This window comes from Palaemon carinicauda, chromosome 45, assembly GCF_036898095.1.
Source record: "Palaemon carinicauda isolate YSFRI2023 chromosome 45, ASM3689809v2, whole genome shotgun sequence".
In the NCBI taxonomy this organism is placed as follows: Eukaryota; Metazoa; Arthropoda; class Malacostraca; order Decapoda; family Palaemonidae; genus Palaemon; species Palaemon carinicauda.
This window is the reverse complement of record NC_090769.1, coordinates 628,674-651,204: the sequence shown is the minus strand read 5'-3', so window position 1 is coordinate 651,204 and position 22,531 is coordinate 628,674. Positions and strand designations below refer to the sequence as shown.

The 22,531-nt window shown below is 45.2% G+C and overlaps 1 protein-coding gene across 1 annotated transcript in view; it reads left to right on the top strand.

The window, feature by feature from the left end:
• Positions 1-632: 632 nt before the first annotated feature.
• Positions 633-22,531, top strand: part of LOC137634899 (nucleolar MIF4G domain-containing protein 1 homolog) — a 41,568-nt gene continuing 19,669 nt past the window's right edge. The window contains exons 1-2 of the mRNA XM_068367446.1: positions 633-726; positions 10,618-13,370. Of these exons, the coding sequence (XP_068223547.1) occupies positions 10,680-13,370 (2,691 nt within the window). The 5' untranslated portion in view covers positions 633-726; positions 10,618-10,679. The remainder of the gene's footprint in view (positions 727-10,617; positions 13,371-22,531) is intronic.

Here is a 22,531-nt window from a genome sequence, read left to right as displayed (position 1 = left end):
TCAGTTATGCTGCACCGAGACTCTTTAACGACCTTCCACTCGATATCAAGAATAGCAACAATGTGGCAGCTTTCAAGAAAAACCTGAAGACTTATCTTATCAGAAAGTGTTATAATAGTGACCTGAAAAATATTAAGCCTGAATACAAATGCTAGCGAAATAACTGATAACGATACAGAGCAAAATATCAACTGGAAAGAAATTATTTTTTTTCACACACCAAGGCCCGCCTGAACAGACCTTTAGTGTTTGATGGAGGACGAGAAATAAACCCGTAAAAGTAAGTAAGTAAGTATGAATGCAGTTTACAATATACCAGTACATAAAAGTAATATAAACAGTAAATCAAATACGATCAGAGATAACTGAAGAATTGCTTCAACTACTGTACGAACGAACTTGACGAAAAAAAGTATTATCAATTGGGAATAATGAAAAAAACTCCATACACACCACAGAGTCAATATAACTAACAAAAAGAGGAATGGGAAGCTTACAAAAACTGCAAACAAAAATTGATTTTAAAGAAAGAATTATTGAAAGAACATTTGAATTGCAGGAAAGCACATAACAAAGTTCTGGTAAAGAAGGTGAGCCGTTGCAAGGGAATGAGTATATTCCTTTATTTATTATTATGTTCCTATAAACACATGTTCGCATTTCCAAAAGCGCCAAGTTACATCAATAATTTTTGTCATTAATTTGATTAATGTCTTACTGCTTGTGGTGAGTATCTGTCTGATGATGTTCTTCACTCTTTTCTAGAGTGAATATTACTTTTAATCTTGTCATTCAGTGATTCATTTTTGTCCCTATTTGATGACGTTTGTTTCTGTCGTTTCAATGAATGTAACATTAGTTACATATTAATATTGCATCAGGTGTTCAGGTCAGACTACAATTTATCGTATTACAAAATTAGGGAATTGTTAATTGCGTATGGTACGGTATGGTAACCTATAGTCAATTTTTTATAATGAGGCGCATTTGCACCAACTCGCAGCGGTGCTATTTTAGGTCGGAAAAGTTGTATACTAGCTGATTGGTTAGAATTATCCTGTCCAGCCAATCAGCGAGCAGGAAACTTTTCCCAGCTAAAAGGGCACCGCTGTGAGTCTGCAAATGCACCTCATTAAAAAAAAATAAAGTATAGTTGCGCAGTGATTTATTTATAAACATTCACGGTACAAACATATAATCACAGATGTACGCCTACGGTATATACAATAGTCGTATATCGTAACTTAACGTAATCTAACCTAAGTACAGTACCTAACCAACCTTAGTGCACTGGTGGTGTATGTATGATGATGGCCATGTCCCATAACTTGCTTATTTTCAACCTTATCGCTATGCCTTTGGCAGTATAAGGAGTGATGGCAGGGTTTCGTTCCCCCCCCCCCCCCCCCCCGTTAAGTGAGGACATGGCTTGTTGATCAGGTGTGGAAGTTTAGGTTAGGCGCCCTTCTATCCACGAGGGAGGTCCTGTCCGTCTTTATGCACAGGCCGCAAAGTCCTCATAAACGTTTCTACTTATCTGACATTAACCCTGACAAAATGATATCGTTAAAGAGGATAGTATTGACGAGGTTTTGGATATAAGGTAACAACAGCCCTCATGGAGACCAAAAACAGTGAAGGGGAAGGGAGGTCCTGTCCGTCTTTATACACAGGCCGCAAAGTCCTCATAAACGTTTCTACTTGTCTCACATAACCCTGACAAAATGTTATCGTTAAAGAGGATAGTATTGACGAGGTGTTGGATATAAGGTAACAACAGCCCTCATGGAGACCAAAAACAGTGAAGGGGAAGACTGAAAAGCTCCTCTACAAAAACCCCGTGCGCATTAGCTCTCTGATCAACGGCATCTATTGCCAACGCCCCCAACTGACAAAAACTACGGTATCAAATGATAATTTTAAATATTAAACTTAGCCGGTGAATATATAATAGCTGACGTCTCGGACGGCTCGACAGAAACACAAAAACTCGCGAGCGATCGCCATGAAGGTTGCGGGTGTGCCCACCAGCGCCAACTATCGGCCAGATACCGCATATACATGTAAACAGCTCCAGTTCTTCTCTGTCGGTCTTGTCGACAAGTTGATTCCATTACTCGCTGTTGACCTGGAGTTTTTCGTCATTCTTGGTGAAGTACTTCTCTTTGGTTTTGAGCTTTCGCAGTGCAGGTGTTTTTATCTTCAATTAAAACTCTTAAACCCTTTTTTGGATAGATTTTATTGTTGATGACTTTGGATTGTTTTTGGATTTTCTTTGACTTTTCAAAATGGCTGACCCTTCTCCGATTCCTAAATTTCGTAAATGTAATGCTAGGGATTGTAACAAACGTCTTCCAAAGGCCTCTCTCGACCCACATACCGTGTGTTCTAATTGCCGGGGTAAAACCTGCCAATTAGGAGATCGGTGTGATGAGTGCGTGGTACTTTCGGAATTCGACTGGCTAGAGTTTGATAAGTATTCTCGTAAGCTTGAGAGAGATAGGGTGAGGAGAAGTTCCTCTAGATCATTAGATTTTTCCTCCTCCCATGCCCCTGAACCTAATCCTTCCCCTGTAGTAGTTGTGCCTGAACCTTCTACTAGCACTCATGAACCATCCATGCGGGATATGTTGCTTGCCATTCAAGCATTGGGCGAGAGAGTTGAGTCTTTGGCTACGGACCGTAATCAACTCATGGCGGATGTGAAAGTGTTAAAGTGTCAGAGTGCCACATTAGAAAATCGTGGGGATAAAGTGATTAGTGCGCAAAGTGTTTTTAGTGTTGCGACCGAGGGTTCGTCTGTTCGTGCTTGTCGTTCGCCTAGTCCGAGACCTCTTGCAAGCTCCCATGCACCAGGGAGAAGTAATGTCGTAGGACTTATGGGGACGAGAGGCTATAACCAACGAACAGACGTTCCCTCTATGGTTTCGGGCGTGTCTCGTCAAGACCGCCCCTACCATAAGACGAGCGAGGCGGTTTTCTCCTCGTCTTCCGAAGGCTTCTCGCGAAAGAAACCGTGGAGCAAGGTTTCTAGACCCTTAAAGCGGAAGTCAGTCCCTTCAGGACAGGTCCAGCGTCCTGGCTGTAGCCATTGGGACAGCTCTGACCCTGTGCAGTCATCGGAAGACTGCTCGCCGCCTAAACAAAAGCGTAACATGGGCTCCGAGAGTCTTAGTTTAGGCAATGTTTTGCCGTCACAGACGTTACCATCGTCTCGACCCGTACCGACTCCCGTTGATCCTAAATGGGTTGTCCTGCAGGATATGCAGAATAAGCTTGCCTCCCTTATGGAGGAGTACTGTATACCGTTGAGCAGGTTCACGATGATCCTCGCCGTTACGCTGATAGAGATCCTGGCCGTCAGCCGCCCAAATGAGCCTTTGCTCGTCCTGTTGACGTTGACGTTACAAAGTCACGTCAGTCACGTGACTTGGAGCCTCACTCGATGCAGTCCCGTGTTGACTTTCAGCCGCTTGTTGACGTTCAGCCGCTGCCGCATGCTCGTGTTGACGTTCAGCCGCTGCCGCATGCTCGTGTTGACGTTCAGGACGTTCGCCAACCAGCTAAGTTGACTTGTTTTGACGTTGAGCGTCAAGCACCGCAGTCAAGAGTTGTTTTAACTGCTCAATCTAGGCAGTCAAGGCAGTCTCGACTTGACGTCGAGCGTCCTCCCGCTCCTGTTGTTGTTGCTGGTCAGTCCTTTAAGCAGTTACATGACGTAGCGTCCTTGACTGCTACTGATGCTCCTTTGCGTGTGGACTCTGCTTGTCAAGCATTGCCACCACGGCAGGTCTCTCCCTTGCTTGAGACTCATCAGTTGTCGGACGAGGTTCCTTCAGATGAGGATGTTGCTGATCCTCCACCTACTGATAATCCTTTGGATGTTTTATCAGACGTAGAAGAGCCTAAGGCTGCGCAACCTTCTATGGATTTTAAAAAAATCATGATGATTTTCAAGGATCTTTTCCCAGATCATTTTGTTACTGCTGCTCCTCGTTCGCCTCCGTCTGAGTTTGCGCTAGGCTTAGCTGCTACCAAGCCTGCCTTTACTAAGCTAGTGCTCTCTCGCTCTTCTAAGAGGGCTTTACGTCTTCTAGGCGACTGGTTGGTTACCAGGAGGAGTTTGGGGAAGACGGCCTTTGCCTTCCCACCTTTTAAGCTAGCTTCTAGATCGAGCGTCTGGTATGACACAGGAGAAGTTCTCGGCTTGGGAGTCCCTGCCTCTGCCCAGGGTGACTTCTCAAGCCTCGTAGACTCTCCCCGTCGCCTGGCCATGAGACGCTCTAAAATTTGTTGGTCCTCCTCGGACCTTGACCATCTCCTTAAAGGGGTATACAGGGCCTTCGAAGTTTTTAACTTTTTAGATTGGTCTCTAGGAGCATTAAGTAGGAAGATCTCGTCTGCTGACCAGGATGTGTCCTTACTTATTATGTCTTGTATGGACAAAGCCATCCGCGATGGCTCCAATGAGCTCGCCTCCACCTTTACGTCTGGAGTCTTGAAGAAGAGAGAAACCCTTTGCTCTTTCCTTTCAGCAGGAGTTACTCCCTGTCAAAGATCGGAACTTCTCTTTGCTCCCTTATCGGCTGCCTTGTTTCCTCAACAGCTGATTAAGGACATTGCTGCTTCGCTTGTACAGAAGGACACACATGACCTGATGGCTTCTTCTGCTCGCAAGGGAGCTCCTTCTTCATCCTTTGTTGTGAGACCCAGAATCGAGACTCCTGCGTCTAGGTTTATCCCGCCCTTTCGTGGCAGAGCTCCCAGCAGGGGAGGCTCTCGTGCCGACGGAAAGAGAGGTAAGAGGAGAGGAGCCAAGTCCTCCCGTGGCAGAGTCTGACTGCCCACGTCCTCAGACAGCGGTAGGGGCCAGACTGAACAACTTCTGGCAGGCCTGGGAGAAGAGGGGTGCAGACCAAGAGTCTGTGTTGTTGCTCAAGGAGGGGTACAAAAATCCTTTGGTACGCAGACCTCCTCTAGTAACAGTTCCTCTAGACCTCTCTCCCAGGTATCGAGAGGAGTCAAAGAGACAAGCTCTACATCATGAAGTGTCTCTGTTGCTAGAGAAGGGAGCGGTGGTGAAAGTCTCGGACCTTCAATCGCCGGGATTTTACAACCGTCTCTTCCTAGTCCCAAAGCATACAGGAGGTTGGAGGCCAGTGCTGGACGTCAGTGCGCTCAACGTTTTTGTTACGAAAACAAAATTTACGATGGAGGCCACGAAGTCCGTCCTAGCAGCGGTCAGAGAGGGAGACTGGATGGTCTCTCTCGACCTGCAAGATGCGTACTTCCACATTCCTATACACCCGGATTCCCAACCGTTTCTGAGGTTTGTTTACAGGAATGTGGTGTACCAGTTTCGAGCACTGTGCTTCGGCCTCAGTCCTGCTCCTCTCGTGTTTACGAGGCTCATGAGGAATGTGGCAAAATTCCTTCATTTATCGGGAATTCGAGCCTCCCTGTACTTGGACGACTGGCTTCTCAGAGCATCGTCCAGTCATCGCTGTCTGCAGGACCTACACTGGACGTTGGGTCTGGCAAAGGAGTTGGGACTTTTGGTCAACTTAGAAAAGTCTCAACTGATTCCATCCCAGACGATTCTCTATTTGGGGATGGAGATTCGCAGTCTAGTTTTTCGGGCTCTTCCGTCTGCCACCCGAATAGAACAAGCCCTGCTCAAAGTCCGACTCATGCTGAAAAGATAACGTTGTTCAGTAAGAAGTTGGATGAGTCTCGTAGGGACTCTGTCATCCCTGGAGCAGTTTGTCTCGCTAGGGAGACTTCACCTTCGCCCTCTCCAGTTCCATCTAGACTCTCACTGGAACAAGAGCAAGACTTTAGAAGCTGTATCAATCCCGGTCTCCGAGCCAGTAAAAGCATGCCTGAACTGGTGGGACAGCAACATAAGTCTGAGAGAGGGTCTGTCCCTGGCAGTCAAGAACCCAAACCACGTGTTGTTCTCAGACGCGTCGGATTTGGGTTGGGGTGCGACTCTGGACTGTCGGGAATGTTCGGGTCTTTGGACGTCGGTTCAGAAGAGCATGCACATCAACGGCAAGGAGCTATTAGCAGTCCACTTGGCCTTGATGAGTTTCGAGAGCATTCTTCGAAACAAAGTGGTAGAGGTCAATTCAGACAACACCACAGCTTTGGCGTACATCTCCAAGCAAGGAGGCACTCACTCCCACACACTGTACGTGATCGTAAGGGACCTCCTCATATGGTCAAAAAATCGAGGCATCTCCCTGTTGACAAGATTCATCCAGGGGGACTTGAACGTCTTGGCAGACTGTCTCAGTCGGAGAGGTCAGGTGATCCCCACGGAATGGACCCTCCACAAGGACGTGTGCAAGAGTCTTTGGGCGACTTGGGGTCAACCCTCCATAGACCTCTTTGCCACCCCGTTGACCAAAAGGCTCCCGATCTATTGCTCGCCAGTCCCAGATCCAGAGGCGACCCACATAGACGCGTTTCTACTGGACTGGTCTCACCTGGACTTGTACGCATTCCCACCATTCAAGATAGTCAACAAGGTACTGCAGAAGTTCGCCTCTCACGAAGGGACAAGGTTGACGTTGGTTGCTCCCCTCTGGCCCGCGAGAGAGTGGTTCACAGAGGTACTTCAATGGCTGGTAGACGTTCCAAGGAGTCTTCCTCTAAGGATAGATCTCTTACGGCAGCCCCACGTAAGGGATCTTCATCAAAGCCTCCCCGCGCTTCGTCTGACTGCCTTCAGACTATCAAAAGACTCTCAAGAGCTCGAGGCTTTTCGAAGGAGGCAGCCAGAGCGATTGCGAGAGCTAGGAGAGCTTCTACCATCAAAGTATACCAGTCGAAGTGGGAAGTCTTTCGAGACTGGTGCAAGTCAGCATCTATTTCCTCTTCCAGTACCTCTGTAGCCCAAATCGCAGATTTTCTCTTACATCTGATAAATGTTCGCTCCCTCTCAGCACCCACTATTAAGGGCTACAGGAGCATGTTGGCGTCTGTCTTTAGACATAGAGGCTTAGATCTTTCCAATAATAAAGATCTCCAAGATCTCCTTAAGTCTTTCGAGACCTCTAAGGAGCGTCGTATGGCAACTCCTGGAAGGAACTTAGACGTGGTCCTAAGGTTCCTAATGTCCGACAGGTTTGAGCCATTACATTCAGCCTCCCTGAAGGATCTCACCCTCAAGACACTTTTCTTAGTGTGCTTGGCTTCGGCTAAAAGGGTCAGTGAGATCCATGCCTTCAGTAGGAACATCGGCTTTTCCACGGATAAAGCCACATGTTCACTTCAGCTTGGTTTCTTGGCCAAAAATGAACTGCCTTCTCGTCCTTGGCCTAAGTCATTTGATATACCTTGCCTGTCAGAGATCGTAGGCAACGAACTTGAAAGAGTACTGTGTCCAGTTAGAGCTCTTAAGTTCTATTTAGCTCGTACCAAATCCTTACGAGGTGGATCTGAGGCCTTGTGGTGCTCAGTTAAGAAGCCATCATTACCTATGTCAAAGAATGCTTTGTCATATTTTATTAGATTTTTAATCCGAGAGGCTCATTCTCACTTGAGTGAAAAAGACCGTTGCTTGCTTAAGGTTAAGACGCACGAAGTAAGAGCTTTAGCAACTTCCGTGGCCTTTAAGCAAAATAGATCTCTGCGAAGTATTATGGACGCGACCTTTTGGAGAAGCAAGTCGGTATTCGCGTCATTTTACTTAAAAGATGTCCAGACTCTTTATGAGGACTACTACACACTGGGTCCATTCGTTGCAGCGAGTGCAGTAGTGGGTGAGGGTTCTACCACTACATTCCCTTAATTCCAATATCCTTTTAATCTGTCTCTTGAAATGTTTTTAATCTTGTTTTGGGTTGTACGGAAGGCTAAGAAGCCTTTCGCATCCTGGTTGATTTGGCGGGTGGTCAAATGTCATTTCTTGAGAGCGCCCAGATTGAGGGTTTTGATGAGGTCCTGTTGTATGGGTTGTCGCCCTGGATACTTCAGCTCCTGGGAGTCTTTCAGCATCCTAAGAGGATGGCTGGGCTTCGTGAGGAAAGCAGACTAACAAGGCAGAGTAATCGTCAGAGTCAGCTTCCTTACCAGGTACCTATATTTATTTGGGTTTTGGTATGATATAACTGTCAAAAACTCTAAGCATATACGCCGTAAACTGTATTAATACTGGTCTCTACCCACCACCATGGGTGTGAATCAGCTATTATATATTCACCGGCTAAGTTTAATATTTAAAAATGATATTTTGATTATAAAATAAATTTTTGAATATACTTACCCGGTGACTATAAAGACCCAGCGGGATGAGAAGAACTGGAGCTGTTTACATGTATATGCGGTATCTGGCCGATAGTTGGCGCTGGTGGGCACACCCGCAACCTTCATGGCGATCGCTCGCGAGTTTTTGTGTTTCTGTCGAGCCGTCCGAGACGTCAGCTATTATATATTCACCGGGTAAGTATATTCAAAACTTTATTTTATAATCAAAATATAATTTTTTGTATTTTAAGCCCTTAACAAGTGGTGTAAGGGCTCCCCCATGTGCCAATTTTCAGTGGACAGTGGCTGCCAAAATTTTGTAGTGTCACCAAAAAGTAGAGAGGGGAACTAAACATCCCCACCACTAATATTTGGCTCTAGTTTGGGTAAATGTGCTTAATTTCTCACCACAATCCCTAACTGTATGTGGTTGGTTGGGACACATCTAAGTAGAGTTTCTTATTACTTGTCAAATTGATTTTCCTAATTGGAAAAAAGTTGTTTATCTTTAGCTTCATAATTGTCTGAAACACGATACTGTATTATGAAGCTACTTGTATGATTCACGAAATATGATGCCTTGCCAGAAGTGAAGCCTGTTGGGAAACAAACATAGGGTTGAAACTTAGTTCTATTGTAAGCTAAGGATATGGCATTCTAATTAAGTAGGTCTCAGGAAGTTCATAGTCTGGCCCCGGTAGGTAAGTAGGGAAGGATATGGCTCCTAGGTTAGGTTATGTGGGGAACCCTTGATTAGATTGTGTTTTTGTGCTTTCCCATATAATATATTGTTTTTCAGTCAATATTTAAAATTTTACACTGTCCATCCAAACCAACTGCAAAGGTTTTTAGTATTCAACAGTAGTGACAAACTTAATTTATATTAGGGCTATTTTTTATCTTTGAGTCTAAATGTATACAATAGTCGGAACTGATCTATGCCATCTGTTGCTAATGCACCTTTGTGGTTACAATTTGGATGTACAGTAGTAGAGCAAACTCTCACTGAAATTGGAGCAACTCTCTTGTCTTCCCTTTATGATCTTTGGTTAAGACAAAAAAACTCTGTGACTTTTCCAAAAAAACTCTTTGTGACTTTTGGGTACATTTATGTCTTTTTCTTCTTTTAATTTTACTACACTATTACATGCCAGTCTCTTAGATTAAATGTTTATCTGTGTCACTAGCCATTCTGAAGGATAGAAGATCTTTATCGCCTTGTTCCAGCAGTTCGTGACAAGGACTTAGAACCCAAGTCATCTTGACTTCAATCTTTCTCTCCTTCTTACAAAGGCTACTACCGGGGCAAGAATGACTTACCCTCCTGTCCTTTGGGGGGAGACACTACCACTCTCCCTTCAGTTCGGAAGGAATGAGATATCCTGAAACACAGGCTACCCTAGCCTTCTGGAAGAACTTGTTGGAGGAGCAAGTGCTATAGGCCACCCGCCAGTGACTACCCACACCTTGTTATAAATTTTGACAGCTGAGTTTCAGCCGACTCGAAAAACATACTCCTTTTAAAGAACTCTGATTTGTATTGATGGGAAAAATACAAATTATTTTAAAATTATTTGATTTTTATCATTTTTAGTGTAATTTTATAGGAATGTGAGGTTTATTGTGTCACGAATGTTGGGTTATTACAGTGCCCTTTCATTTCCAAAAAGTTTATGTGCTAGGATTAGTCGATTAAAATGAGCCTGGAGCTTGAGTGTCAAATTTTGGGGTGAGGTGTTGGCCCTCAAATGTTTAATGGTGTTGCATAAGCTTATGGTAATTAGACAAGTCGGAGATTGTCTTTCTTTGGTACTACACTATAGTTTAACCTTATATATGTGCAAGGAATAAAAGTACAGTACTGTACTTTGAAATTTCATCAGGCACCAAGTACAGTTCTATTACTTTTACCCTACCATCCATTATGTATAAAAAGCATTTGTTATTATTCCAAAGTTAACTGATACTGTACCAGTAGGCTGTTAAAGGAGCCCTAATTTCATAATTGCATTTGAAATGCTTGAATTTTCTTTCAGTACAGAGATTTTCTGCAAAATTGTATGAGAAGTTTGACAATTTGGTTATCTGAAATTCAAATATATACAGGTATTTTTAATTGAGCCATACTATAGACCTACTAAAAGTAAATTAGTCAATCCATATTTTTTTGAGGAGTAATGGTTCCCCTGTTAGTATACTGTACATACTTTATTTTTAGTGTGTTAATCTTTGCCTTTATTGGTGAATATAGCATATGTACAGTATATTAGGATCTTTTAATTCAAGAAACATGGAAAATATTTTAATAATGTTGATAGGTAAGTTACTTAGTCATATATCTCACAACTCTTTCTCCATTTACAGGGTGCACATTGTTACAAAGAAGACTCCTCTTGCTTGTGGGAAGGTATGCCGTACTGATCAAGATGAAAGCTAAAGAAACAAATAAACGTTTTGTTAACCATTTAGGCCTCAAACTTCAGAAGAGAAAAGATGAAAGAAAGCTGAAGAAAGGGAAGAAAAAAAATATTAATAATGGTGGTAATGATGGTAGTAAGCCAAATGGGTTGAAGAAACAAAACTTACTTAATGGTAAAAGTAAAAAGAAGAACAAAAGGAATGTTTTACAACAAAAACAGGAAGAAAGTAGTGGATTTCAAACAATTTCATCAAACAGTGATCGATTAGCTCGGCTGCAAGAATTTGTAGATCGAGAAGCAGGAAAAGTAGAGAAAGTTGGCAAAAAACAATCAAAATCTTTAGAAACTCCGGTGGAAAGTAATAAAGAGAAAAACTTGATTAAAAATAAACAGAAGCTGTTAAGTATCCAGAGAGATCAAGAGGATGATACAAAAGAAATTAACAAAATGGCTAGACTTCTGGGTCTTAGACCCACACAGAAAAAGAGAGTTGCGCCAATTTTTTCAGATGATTTTGGGGATATCATTGCAGACATAGAGGAAGGTTCAATGAATCGTGCCAAGGCTTATAGTGATAAGGGTAGTTTTAAGAAGTTTCTTCTTTGCGAATCCGACCCAGAAGGAAGTGAATCGTCTGATGATGATGATGATGATGACGATGTTAGGGATTCCCAGGAAATAAGTTCACATTCTTATGGAAAGAACTTGAAAGATGATGATGATGATGAAGATGATGAAGAGAGTTATTCTGACCAACACTTTGGTAATGGATTGGAAACTATCGACGAAGAAGATGCAGATGAGGCAAATGAATCTGAAGAGAGTTATGATGATAATTCTGAGGCATCTGATGACTCTAACAATGAACAATCTGAAGCAGATGAGGCAAATGAATCTGAAGAGAGTTATGATGATAATTCAAAGGCATCTGATGACTCTAACAGTGAACAATCTGAAGAAGAAATAAGCGATGAAGAGAATTCAGATGAAGAATCTACAGATGAGAGGAGAGCGAGAAACTGCTTTTTTGATCTAGAGGCTGAGGAAAGTGACGGAGAAGAAAGTTATGATGAAAAGCCTGTTCATGATGAAACAAAGGAGTATGAACTTGCATTTGAAGGTGGAAGTTCTTTCTGTAAAGCTGATTATATCAATAATGGTATTCTGAATGATATAGATAATTATTCCAGCAACAGTGGTGATGATACTGATCTTGAAGGTTTTGTTGTTAACGATGATGTTGTTGAGCACGAATCCACCAGTGAAGATATTCTAGAAGAAAGTGAATTAAAATTATCAAAAAGATTGAAGCGTAAAAAGAAATTAAAAAAGAACAGACTTAGGATTATTAGTGATAGAAATATGGATAGCTGTAGTAGTTCTGATGAGTCAGAGCATGATAAAGACTCAAAATGCAACACAGAAGCTAGTGTGGAGAGGGATGTTGCCAATGGTGAAACTGAATTGAAAGGTAGTCCACTGTCAGTAAGAAAAGGACGGTTGAGAATAAGAAGTGAAAGTGATAAAGAATTGGATTCCCTTCCCCCCAAGAAAAAGGCAAGAGTGGATCCATTGTCAGATGGGGATAGCTTTGAAGTCAAATCCGAGTTAGCTTTAGAATCAGAATCAGTAAACGAAATTGAAGCCGCTAGTGTCACAAATGATTGTGTGACCAATAATCTTACAAATGGTGTTGCCAAAGCAATTTCAAAAAAAGGGAAGAAAAAGAAAAAGAAAAAGAAGAAGGCAATTATGGATGAAAATATTGAAGGGAAAAATGTTAACTCACTTCAGCTTCTGCCAAAACATGAAGATATGGCATCTGGGGAAGGTGATAATGAAAGTGCATTAAAAGGTCCTAAGAAAAAGAAAAAGAAAAAGAAGTTACGTATGAGTGATGAAGTTAGCAACGAAGTTCAAGGCTCAGACCAGAATAATGTAAATTGTAATATAACTTCTGAAAACATTGAAACAAAATCTAATGAGGTAGAGGTGGAAGTCAGTCCAAGTGAAAAGAAAAACAAGAAGAAAAAGAAAAAGAAGTTACGTATGAGTGATGAAGTTAGCAACGAAGTTCAAGGCTCAGACCAGAATAATGTAAATTGTAATATAACTTCTGAAAACATTGAAACAAAATCTAATGAGGTAGAGGTGGAAGTCAGTCCAAGTAAAAAGAAAAACAAGAAGAAAAAGAAAAAATCTATGAAAACAGATGCATTGGAAATTGATAAAGAGGAGAAAAATGTTGAAGATGTGTCCACTGATCATTGTGATGCAAAGAATTCATTAAGTGATGTAGGTGATGAAGCAAATGGTATTAAAGAGGATATTTATGGTCGTTTAGTAGATAAAGAAGGAAACGTAATACATACTAAAAAATCAGAAGCTAACGGTAAATATATACCTCCAGCACTTCGAAAACTTATGGCTATGAATGTCAGTGAAAAGAAAAAAGAACAATTAGCCGTGTTGAAAAGAAATCTAAAAGGTCTTATAAATCGTTTAGCCGAAAGTAATTTGGCAGGAATTGTTAGTCATATAGAAGGCCTATATCAGAAACATAGTCAAAATGATATGAGTGATTGTCTAAGCCAGTTGTTGTCCGAGTCGTTAGTGCTTCCCACTTTAACCCCAGAAAGACTTATTCAGGAGCACATGTTGCTCATTGCAGTTTTATCAGCAAATGTTGGTAATCAGGTATGTATCAAATGCAATGCACACTTGTTCATTATTTTACTTGGAACTGTTTTCCCATTTATTCAATATTGAATTTTGACTAAACTCTACAGTACATTTGATGATTATGAACCTGTCATATACTGAATATATAAAACTAGGGAAATGTAATTTTAGTAAACTGTTCACATGTCATACATTCAAACGTAACTTATTTTTTGTTTACTCAAAATAACAGAATGTCTCTCTAGTCTTATTATCTTAGTGTCTTGAGAGATAAACCTTACTGAATTTTTTTGTAATGCTATAAAGGTTTAGTAAGATCCTCCTTTGGTAGTACTCCTTATGGCGTTAAAGCTGTTAGTGCATCTCACAGTGCACTGTAGGCATTAATAAAATCCCTAGCATTTTCTCCTCTGACCTTAGTTGCCCCCACTTTTTAACATTTTGCTTCACCTGTGTATCCTCGTTTAAGTTTTAATATCAGAGTGCAACTGAAGGTTTTTTTTTGGCAGTTGCACCCCAGCATGAAATCTCCTCCTGTCCCAGCAATGAGTCACAAATTCCATTGATCCATCCTATAGTAGGGTATACCCTTGCTATGATATTTCTCCAGGAGGTTTTCAGTCTTTCAAATTACAAGTCCCCATTATGATTCTGTTTTCTTTATAGAACTCTTATTAATTAAAAATATAAACCTTCCTTGTTAATTATGTTGCTTCTCTTTTGAAGTTTGGCTGTATCAATATTTACTCTGAAAACTAAAAATTTCTCATTTTCTTTCCTTTGAATGGACTCGTTCCTCTATTAAAGTAGGAGACAATCTAGCTGTAATTGGCAACCATTGATGGCTTGTTCAAGCTACAGAGTCTTTGTGTCAACAAGCTACAGAGCCTTTGTCTTTCAGTCTCTGTGTCAACTTCAGCTTGACGACTTTTCTTTTGGTTCCTGCACAAATACGAACCATCGTCCTTTACATAGGAGAATGATAACAGCAAAGCTGGAGTGCGACAGTCAGAAATTATAATGAGGTGTCAAAAATTGGCTGGTGAAGGGAAAAGCACTCCCCCCCCTTTGGCTCACTGACAAACCCCTTCGTTATCAGCTGTCAGTGAGGACGGACATTTTCTTTGGCTGGAATTTTTGGCAGTTTAACTACCTTGTCTTTTTCTCTTAACAGCGCGTTTGCGACTTCAAGTGGGATTGAGCATTCCTGCAGATAAGTGGAAGTGCTCTGGGGTGCTACTAAAGACCTGCGGTACCTTTATGAACACAAGGGAAACTGATCTTCATCAGTTACGCCTGGCCTGCAGAGAACACTCTTGCAGCCAGGCCCCCTGCAACGAGTGTAGGGAGTAGGAGAATTATGGGCAGTAGGAGAAGTTTAAGAAGGATTCTGGGCCTTTGGGGTCATCCTTGAGGTCGAAGAAAGCCCAACTCCCTTCTTCCACCCTCGGTACTCTGCCCTTTGACTCTTCTTCATTGGTTTCCTATGAGGATCAATCGAGTAAAAGTGGTGGCTCTTTAACCTTAAGGCAAGCCCTGGTGCAAGGGGCTCCTTCCTTTTTCCCATAGCAAAACAATGGGGTCTGTGCAGGGAGAGTTTTCTTCTTTTCAGTTAAATGCCTTACATTTGCTTTCACTTTCTTGTAGGCTGTTTACATTAGGTGGTGTTTTCCTGCTGACCATTTAATGTTGTCATGTTGAGGAACCCATTTTATTGGAACAGTAATTATGTGTCCTATATTTGATTCTAGTAAGAGCTGTCTTGGGATGTAGTGACCTCTCCTGAGATAACATGCCTTACAACAGTTTATGTATTTTGCACTTGCTGTTAGCTTTTCTCATTTACATAAAATTATGATTTAAGTCATGCCAATCTTCATGTAGGACAAGTTCTCTCATTTTTCATGTCAAAACTGTAGTTCCCTCTAGTCTCTTTAAGCGGTTTTCATATTCGTTGTAGCTTAGATAAATATTTGTATTTTCTTTGTACAATACAGTATAGTTTTTACATGGAATCTTTTCCAGTATTTACCAGTATAAATCTTTACATGGAAAGATTAAAGGTTCCTGCAATGATAGAATGGGTTGATATCCCCATGGAGGTAGCTCTCCATCACTACAATCTCCACTGTTACACTGCTTGGATTATGCTGTAATTCACTTATATGACAGGTTCAGGTCAATGCCTGTGTGAGAACAGTATGCAGTTGAAATATGAAAAAAATAGTTTGTTCCAACACGAATACTTACCTCGAACTACTTTCTATAGGAGTCACTGGTGATCTCCTCTCCATCGACCAGAGTTTTGCGTATGTTACCCCCCCCCCACTCCGCGCTCTAAGTAGCCTTAACGTCGGCATCAAGGAATGTGCCCCGAGGGTAGGATCAAGGTAGGTCGCTTGCTTGGCTGGGTCACCTTCCTCATTAAGTTCTCTGGTCGCGAGGCGTTCACACCCTCGCTCTCGTATCTCTGTTGATCCTTTGTGTGCGTTCTAGTGTCCCACGTGCTCCCAGCGTGGCAACTTGCGTTTTCCAGTGTGCTTTTCCCAAGTGTTCCTGTGCGTTCACCTTTCAACCGTGTGCTTACCCAGTGTTTTCATTGATTCCCTTAGTGCTTGTGTCGTGCGTTGTGTGCATTATGGAGCAAATTTGCCGTTGTCCTGGGCCTAGAGCCGGGAAATCGTGTGGAGCATTCCTCTCCAAGCCCGAAGTGGATCCTCACTCCCTTTGTTCCTCCTGTAGGGGAAAAGTTTGCTCGTCAGCAGACACGTGCCCCGAGTGTGTAGACTGGAGCGATATACAGTGGGTACGCTACGGTACCAAAAAGAGGAAATCAGCAAAACGTTCCCCCAGGAAAATTAGTGTTTCCTCGTCGATACCGTCACCCAGTGAGCGGTCCAACGGGGCCTCGGTTTCGCCATCCCCTACACAGAGTAGGGGACGAGGTAAGTCTAGTGTTGTGGATGAACAAGGCGTCCTTTCCCAGGAGCCCAGTGTTAGTGCAGTGCCAATGGCGGGCCCCTCTAGGGCTAGTGAAGGACCCAGTAGTGCGTCCGGAGAGTCGGCCCTTGTGCTCGGGGGGCACGCTTCCTCCGATGACCCCTTGTGGGGTAGTAACGCGGTCTCGGTGTCACCGCCGCCCTCGTGGGCCTGTGCTTCTGGTTCGTCGTTAGGGGGAGACAACCAGAGGAAAGTTCGACCTTCGGGTAACGATGCCTTCGGTTGGAGGCTCCCGAAGACGCCGGGTAGGTCACCCCTGAGGATGGATGTGACCCTGGATCCCTGGCTCCCGGGCATGGAACGGTTTGAGTCGTTCCCAACCCTCCCCACGGAAGTCCCCGATGACTTCCTCCAGCCCTCGACCTCTGGCATTCAACGGCCGAAGAAGTCCCCCGCAGTCCCCGCTACCGGCCGACACGCGGTGAACACAGTGTCGTCGGGCTCATTGGACGTCTATTCCTCGTCAGAGGAAGAGGTCAGGGTGAAACACCGCCGTCGGAGGGAGCGGTCCAGGAGCGAGCGTTCCCGCTCGAGGTCGCGCTCTCGGTATAGCAGAAAGCGCTCCCGCTCCCCGAGCCGTAAGTATAGGAGAAGTGTATCTCCCGGTGGCGCCTGGATCTACGTATCTTCGCGGGAATCGAAGGTGCTTCGTTCCCCAGACCGCCGGTCCAGTGAGCGGTCCCCAAGGCTGCCGTCCTCCAAGCACAGCCTTGACCCTCGCGACCTGGCTCGCAGGAAAGACCTCTCGAGAAAGCATAAGTCCTCTAGGCCTCCGGTTCACCCCGCCCAGCGGGGGGAAACGCGCTTCTTGTCAGGCAGCCTGGCCGAACCAGCCCAGCTGGTGCGGCCTTCGGGTCGGAAGGAACGGTTCCCGCTGTCGGGTCAGCCCACGGGAACCGCGCCCTCAGCACCTAGAGCCTTAGGGCGTACGAGAGTCCCCGCTGAACCAGCGGTGCCTGCATTATCCCGAGCCCCTGGTGCGGACTTACCCGCAGATGAGGTCCAGTACCTCGGCAGGACGGCGCCCCTGGCCCCAAGGGCTAGGCGTCCAGTTGGCGTGCCCGGTAAACCGGCTCCCCCGCCCCAGGCCGAGACCTCGGCTGACGGAGGGGAGGGCTCCCCGACGGAGGACAGGAGAGTGGTTAGCCTGATCAGAAGGCACCACGAAATAGCAGAACCTGCAGCTACGGATGGAGATTCCTGGAGGTCAAGCCTGCTGAGAATCATGCAAACTCCCTCCCAACCTAAGACATCCCTAGCACTCCCTCTGGTCCGAGATCTAGTTCTAGGGCAAGAGTATATTGACAAAGTAGTGGCCAGCAATGCCGAGGCTCCCAAGACCCAGAGTGCCTCGAAATTGCTCCAGGGCCTCAAAACCTAAGGGAAGGTCTATGTGCCCGCAGGACGTCGCCCAGGTCCTTGTAAAGTGGAGACAGCCATGGACATTCTGAGTCAAGGCGTCTCAGACGATAGAGCCTCTTCGGCCCCAGTCTGTTTCTCGCCAGCAGAGGCCTCCATGATGGAGGAAATGTCGCGAGACTTAGTTAACGTCTCCTCTTGGCTGGACTGGTGGGCTTCCACGTTGGTGGGTGTTCAAGCCTCCTTCGACCCTGAGGACCCTGATCAGCAAGGCCTAATGAGGGACCTCATTACCTCCGGGGGTAAAACCCTCAAGTTCCTGACCTATCAGTCTCTCGCCCTTACAGCCAACTGGGTTCTCCGTAAGCGAGACACTGTTCTAAAGAAAGTGTCTCGGAAGGTACCAGACAGGGAGGCGCGAGCCATTCGCAGCCTGCCCCTGTGGGGAGAGTCTCTTTTTCCTCTGAAAGAGCTAGAGACCATAATGGGAAAGGTCTCGAAAAAGAAGGAGGCCAACGTCACCAGACCGGCAACTTCTAGGAGACCACCCTACAAGAGGTCCGTCTCGGATAGCGCCGCGATGCCCCAAGCCTCTTCCAGCACTACGAGGAGAGAGGCCCCCTCTTCCTCCTGGTCCTCAACGCCGCAACCCTCCCGCAGGGGAGCTGCAGCGCCCTCAAGCTCCTTCAGGTCGGGTTACTCCGCTTCTAGGAGAGGCAGATCAGGCCGCCCCTCTAGAAGAAGATAGAGTGGGAGGCCCCCTATCCCCGCCCAAGCCTCGGGTTGGGGGATGCCTCAGACAACATTGGCAAGCATGGAAGGCTCAAGGGGCAGAGCCTTGGACAGTGTCCGTCCTAAAGGAGGGCTACAGACTCCCGTTCCTGACGGAACCACCCCCTCTTATTCCGGCCAACCGGACGGAATGGCTAGCTCCCAAAGATCCGTTAAAGAGGACCGCCCTTCAAGAGGAGGTATCCTCCATGTTAGAGAAGGGCGCCATGGAAGAAGTTCCTCTCCCAGGGCCAGGTTTCTACAGTCGCCTGTTCCTGGTGGAGAAAGCGACGGGGGGGTGGAGACCGGTTATAGATCTGTCAGCTCTCAAGTTCGTCAAGAAGACGGACTTCAAGATGGACACTCCAAAGTCAGTCCTGCTGTCCTTGAGGGAGAAAGATTTTATGATGACCGTCGACCTCAAGGACGCATACAGTGAACCCTCGTTTATCGCGGTAGATAGGTTCCAGACGCGGCCGCGATAGGTGAAAATCCGCGAAGTAGTGACACCATATTTACCTATTTATTCAACAAGTATATTCAGACTTTTAAAACCTTCCCTTGTACGTAGTACTGTTAACAAACTACCCTTTAATGTACAGAACACTTAATGCATGTACTACAGTACCCTAAACTAAAACAGGCACAAATATTAAAGGCGATTTTATATCATGCGTTTCCTAAACACGCTAAAAAGCACGATAAAAAATGGCAACCAATGTTTTGTTTACATTTATCTCTGATCATAATGAAGAAACAAACTGGAGGTAGAGCTTTGCTTATTACCCAGACATATTTCCCATATTTTTCCCTTAGAACTACATCACATCTTCCTACTTTAGATATATATATATATATATATATATATATATATATATATATATATATATATATATATATTATATATATATATATATATATATATATATATATATATATATATATTTATATGTATACACATATACATACCTACATATATACATACATACATACATATATACATAAATACATGCATACATATATATATATATATATATATTACTGTATATATATGGGTTATGGAAAAAATCCGCGAAGTGGTGAATCCGCGATGGTCGAACCGCGAAGTAGCGAGGGTTCACTGTACTTCCAAATTCCGATCCACCCCTCGAGTCGGAAGTTCCTCCGGGTGAAATGGGGTTCCCAGAGCCTGCAATTCAGGACTCTTTGCTTCGGTCTGTCAACAGCGCCCCAGGTGTTCACGAGAGTCTTCACGACTGTCTCAGTGTGGGCTCACGAACGAGGCATCCGCCTTATCAGATACCTGGACGACTGGTTGCTCCTTTCCGCCTCAAAGGCCTTCTTGGAGGAACAAGGGAGAAGTCTCCTCCAGTTTTGCAGGGATCTGGGGATTGTAATCAACCCGAAGTAGTCAAATCTATCCCCGTCCACCAGAATGAACTACTTGGGGATGACATTGGACACCATTCAGGGAAAAGATTTCCCTTCGGAGGACAGGATAAGGAACCTCAGGCACATCATTCAGCCGTTCCTGTCAGAACACCCCAGGAGAGCGAAAGACTGGCAGAGGCTGATAGGCCACCTGGTCTCATTGGAGAAACTAGTTCCCCAAGGGAGGATAAAGCTCAGATCCATCCAATGGAATCTCAAGAACCTCTGGTGCCAGACGGACTCACAACAAGTGCTAATTCCAGTCCTTCCAGACACGAGACCCTCCCTGGAATGGTGGCACTGCCAGTCGAACTCCCTCAAGGGGATGCCCTTCGGGACCAGCCCTCCAGAATTACTTCTGTTCACAGACGCCTCCAACCAAGGATGGGGATCCCATCTCCTCGACGGAACTGCACGAGGTACCTGGTTGGAAGGGGAAAAGCAACTCCACATCAATATCCTGGAGTTGAAAGCAGTCCAGAAGGCGTGCTAAAGGGAAACACCGTGGCGTTGATGTGCGACAACGCCACGGTAGTAGCATACATAAAGAAGCAGGGAGGCTTGAAATCGAGGGAGTTGTGCGATCTCACCATAGAGATTCTAAATCGGGCAGAAGAAAATCACGTGGTGTTGTTAGCAAGGTTCATTCCCGGGAAGAAAAACGTTCTGGCCGACGGCCTCAGCAGAATGGGCCAGATAGTAGGGACAGAATGGTCCCTTCTCCCAGAAGTAGCCAGGCTCATCATTCAGCGTTGGGGTTCCCCGGTGATGGACCTCTTTGCAACAGAACTACGCCCAACTCCCAGTCTATTGCTCCCCTGTACCAGACCCGAAAGCAGCCTTAGAAGACGCCTTTCAGCACAAGTGGGACAATCTGGATGTGTACGCTTTTCCCCCTTTCACGTTGATAAGACAGGTGCTCAACAGAGTAAGGACCGCCCGAAACCTAAAGATGACTTTGGTAGCGCCCTGGTGGCCGGAGAGAGAGTGGTTCGCAGACCTAAAAGACCTAGCGAGTCAACCGCCGTGGCCTCTACCCGCCAGGTCAGACCTTCTGCACCAGCCTCACTTTCTCAAGCTCCACGACAACCAACTCTCCCTTCGTCTTCACGCCTGGAGACTATCGAGCGGCTCCTGAAGAAGGAAGGTTATTCTCCCTCCACGGCTAAGAGAATGTCTCTATACCTGAGAAAGTCGTCAGTCGCGGTATACCAGGCAAAATGGGCCTCCTTCTCGAAGTGGTGCTCTGAGAGGCACATTAGACCTCTTAAGGCCTCTGTCCCAGACATTGCAGATTTTCTGGTGTTTCTTAGGGACAAAATAGGAATGTCAATTCCAGCCATAAAAGGGGTTCGAGCCGCCTTAGGCCAAGTCTTCCTCCTGAAGGGCATCGACCTGGGGGCCTCGAGACACATAGCGATGCTTGTCAAGAGCTTCGAGCAGTCTTGCCCCCCTCAGGCGAGGAGGGTGCCCCAGTGGGACTTAGCCAAGGTCCTGAAGATGCTGTGTCGTCCCCCCTTTGAACCCTTGAAGGATATCGTAGACAAAGATCTCGCCCTCAAGGCCGTCTTCTTGCTGGCCTTGGCGTCCGCTAAGAGGGTGGGAGAGATCCATGGGCTGTCATACGACGTCTCTCATTCAAAGGGGTGGAATGAAGTATCCTTCAAGTTCGTGCCTTCTTTTGTGGCCAAGACTCAGAACCCAGCAGTCTGGGACCCGATGTTTGAGGGTTTCTCAATTCCTGCCATCCCTAAGACAGGCAATGCAGAAGACTTAAAATTGTGCCCAGTGCGAACAATTAGGAAATACCTGGAAAGGACAGCGCATCTCCGACCAGGCATCAAGATCCTCTTCGTTTCCACAGGTATTAATAAGAAACAAGTTTCCAAAAACACCATCTCCTTCTGGTTGAGACAAGTTATCGCCAGAACCTACAAGGAGGATGGCATGGCAGTGCCAGGCACTCCCCGGCCTCATGACATCAGGGGCCTGAGCACCTCCTTAGCCTTTGAGAAAAACATGGCAGTGGGGCAGATCCTGCGAGCAGGTACTTGGTCGAACCAGTCAACCTTTACTGCCCACTACCTCAAGGACTACTCAAGAAAATCCTTGGACGGGTTCTCCAATGGAACAGTCATCTCCGCTCTCCAAGCGGTGTAACGGTAAAACCCCAGGCGCATTCAAGACTAGCGACCGGTAGGCACAAGTGCGGTTTCCTACCTCCTACCCAGTTGCTTACTTGCCTCTTCGGGGAGTACCGTCTGTTCCCAGAAAATAACACATTCTTCACGGCTACGCTTCGGGAAGGAACGTCAAAAGAAGTTTTTCAAAGGGTGAGTACTTAGACACTAACGTGAATTTTTGTGTAGTTACCCTCGCTTCCGCTCTTTAGTAGGTCCCGTTATCCATAGGCCTCTTGGCCTCCACGGCCGGGTCAGGGGGTCAGAATAGCACTACCGCCTCCTAAAGTGTAAGTCTCCTATAGAAAGTAGTTCGAGGTAAGTATTCGTGTTGGAACAAATCAAAAATTTTAAGTAATTTTTATTTTTCCTAACATACTTACCGAGAACTACTTTCGGGTAATGGCCCTCCCTTCCTTCCCCGAGTGCCTCTCT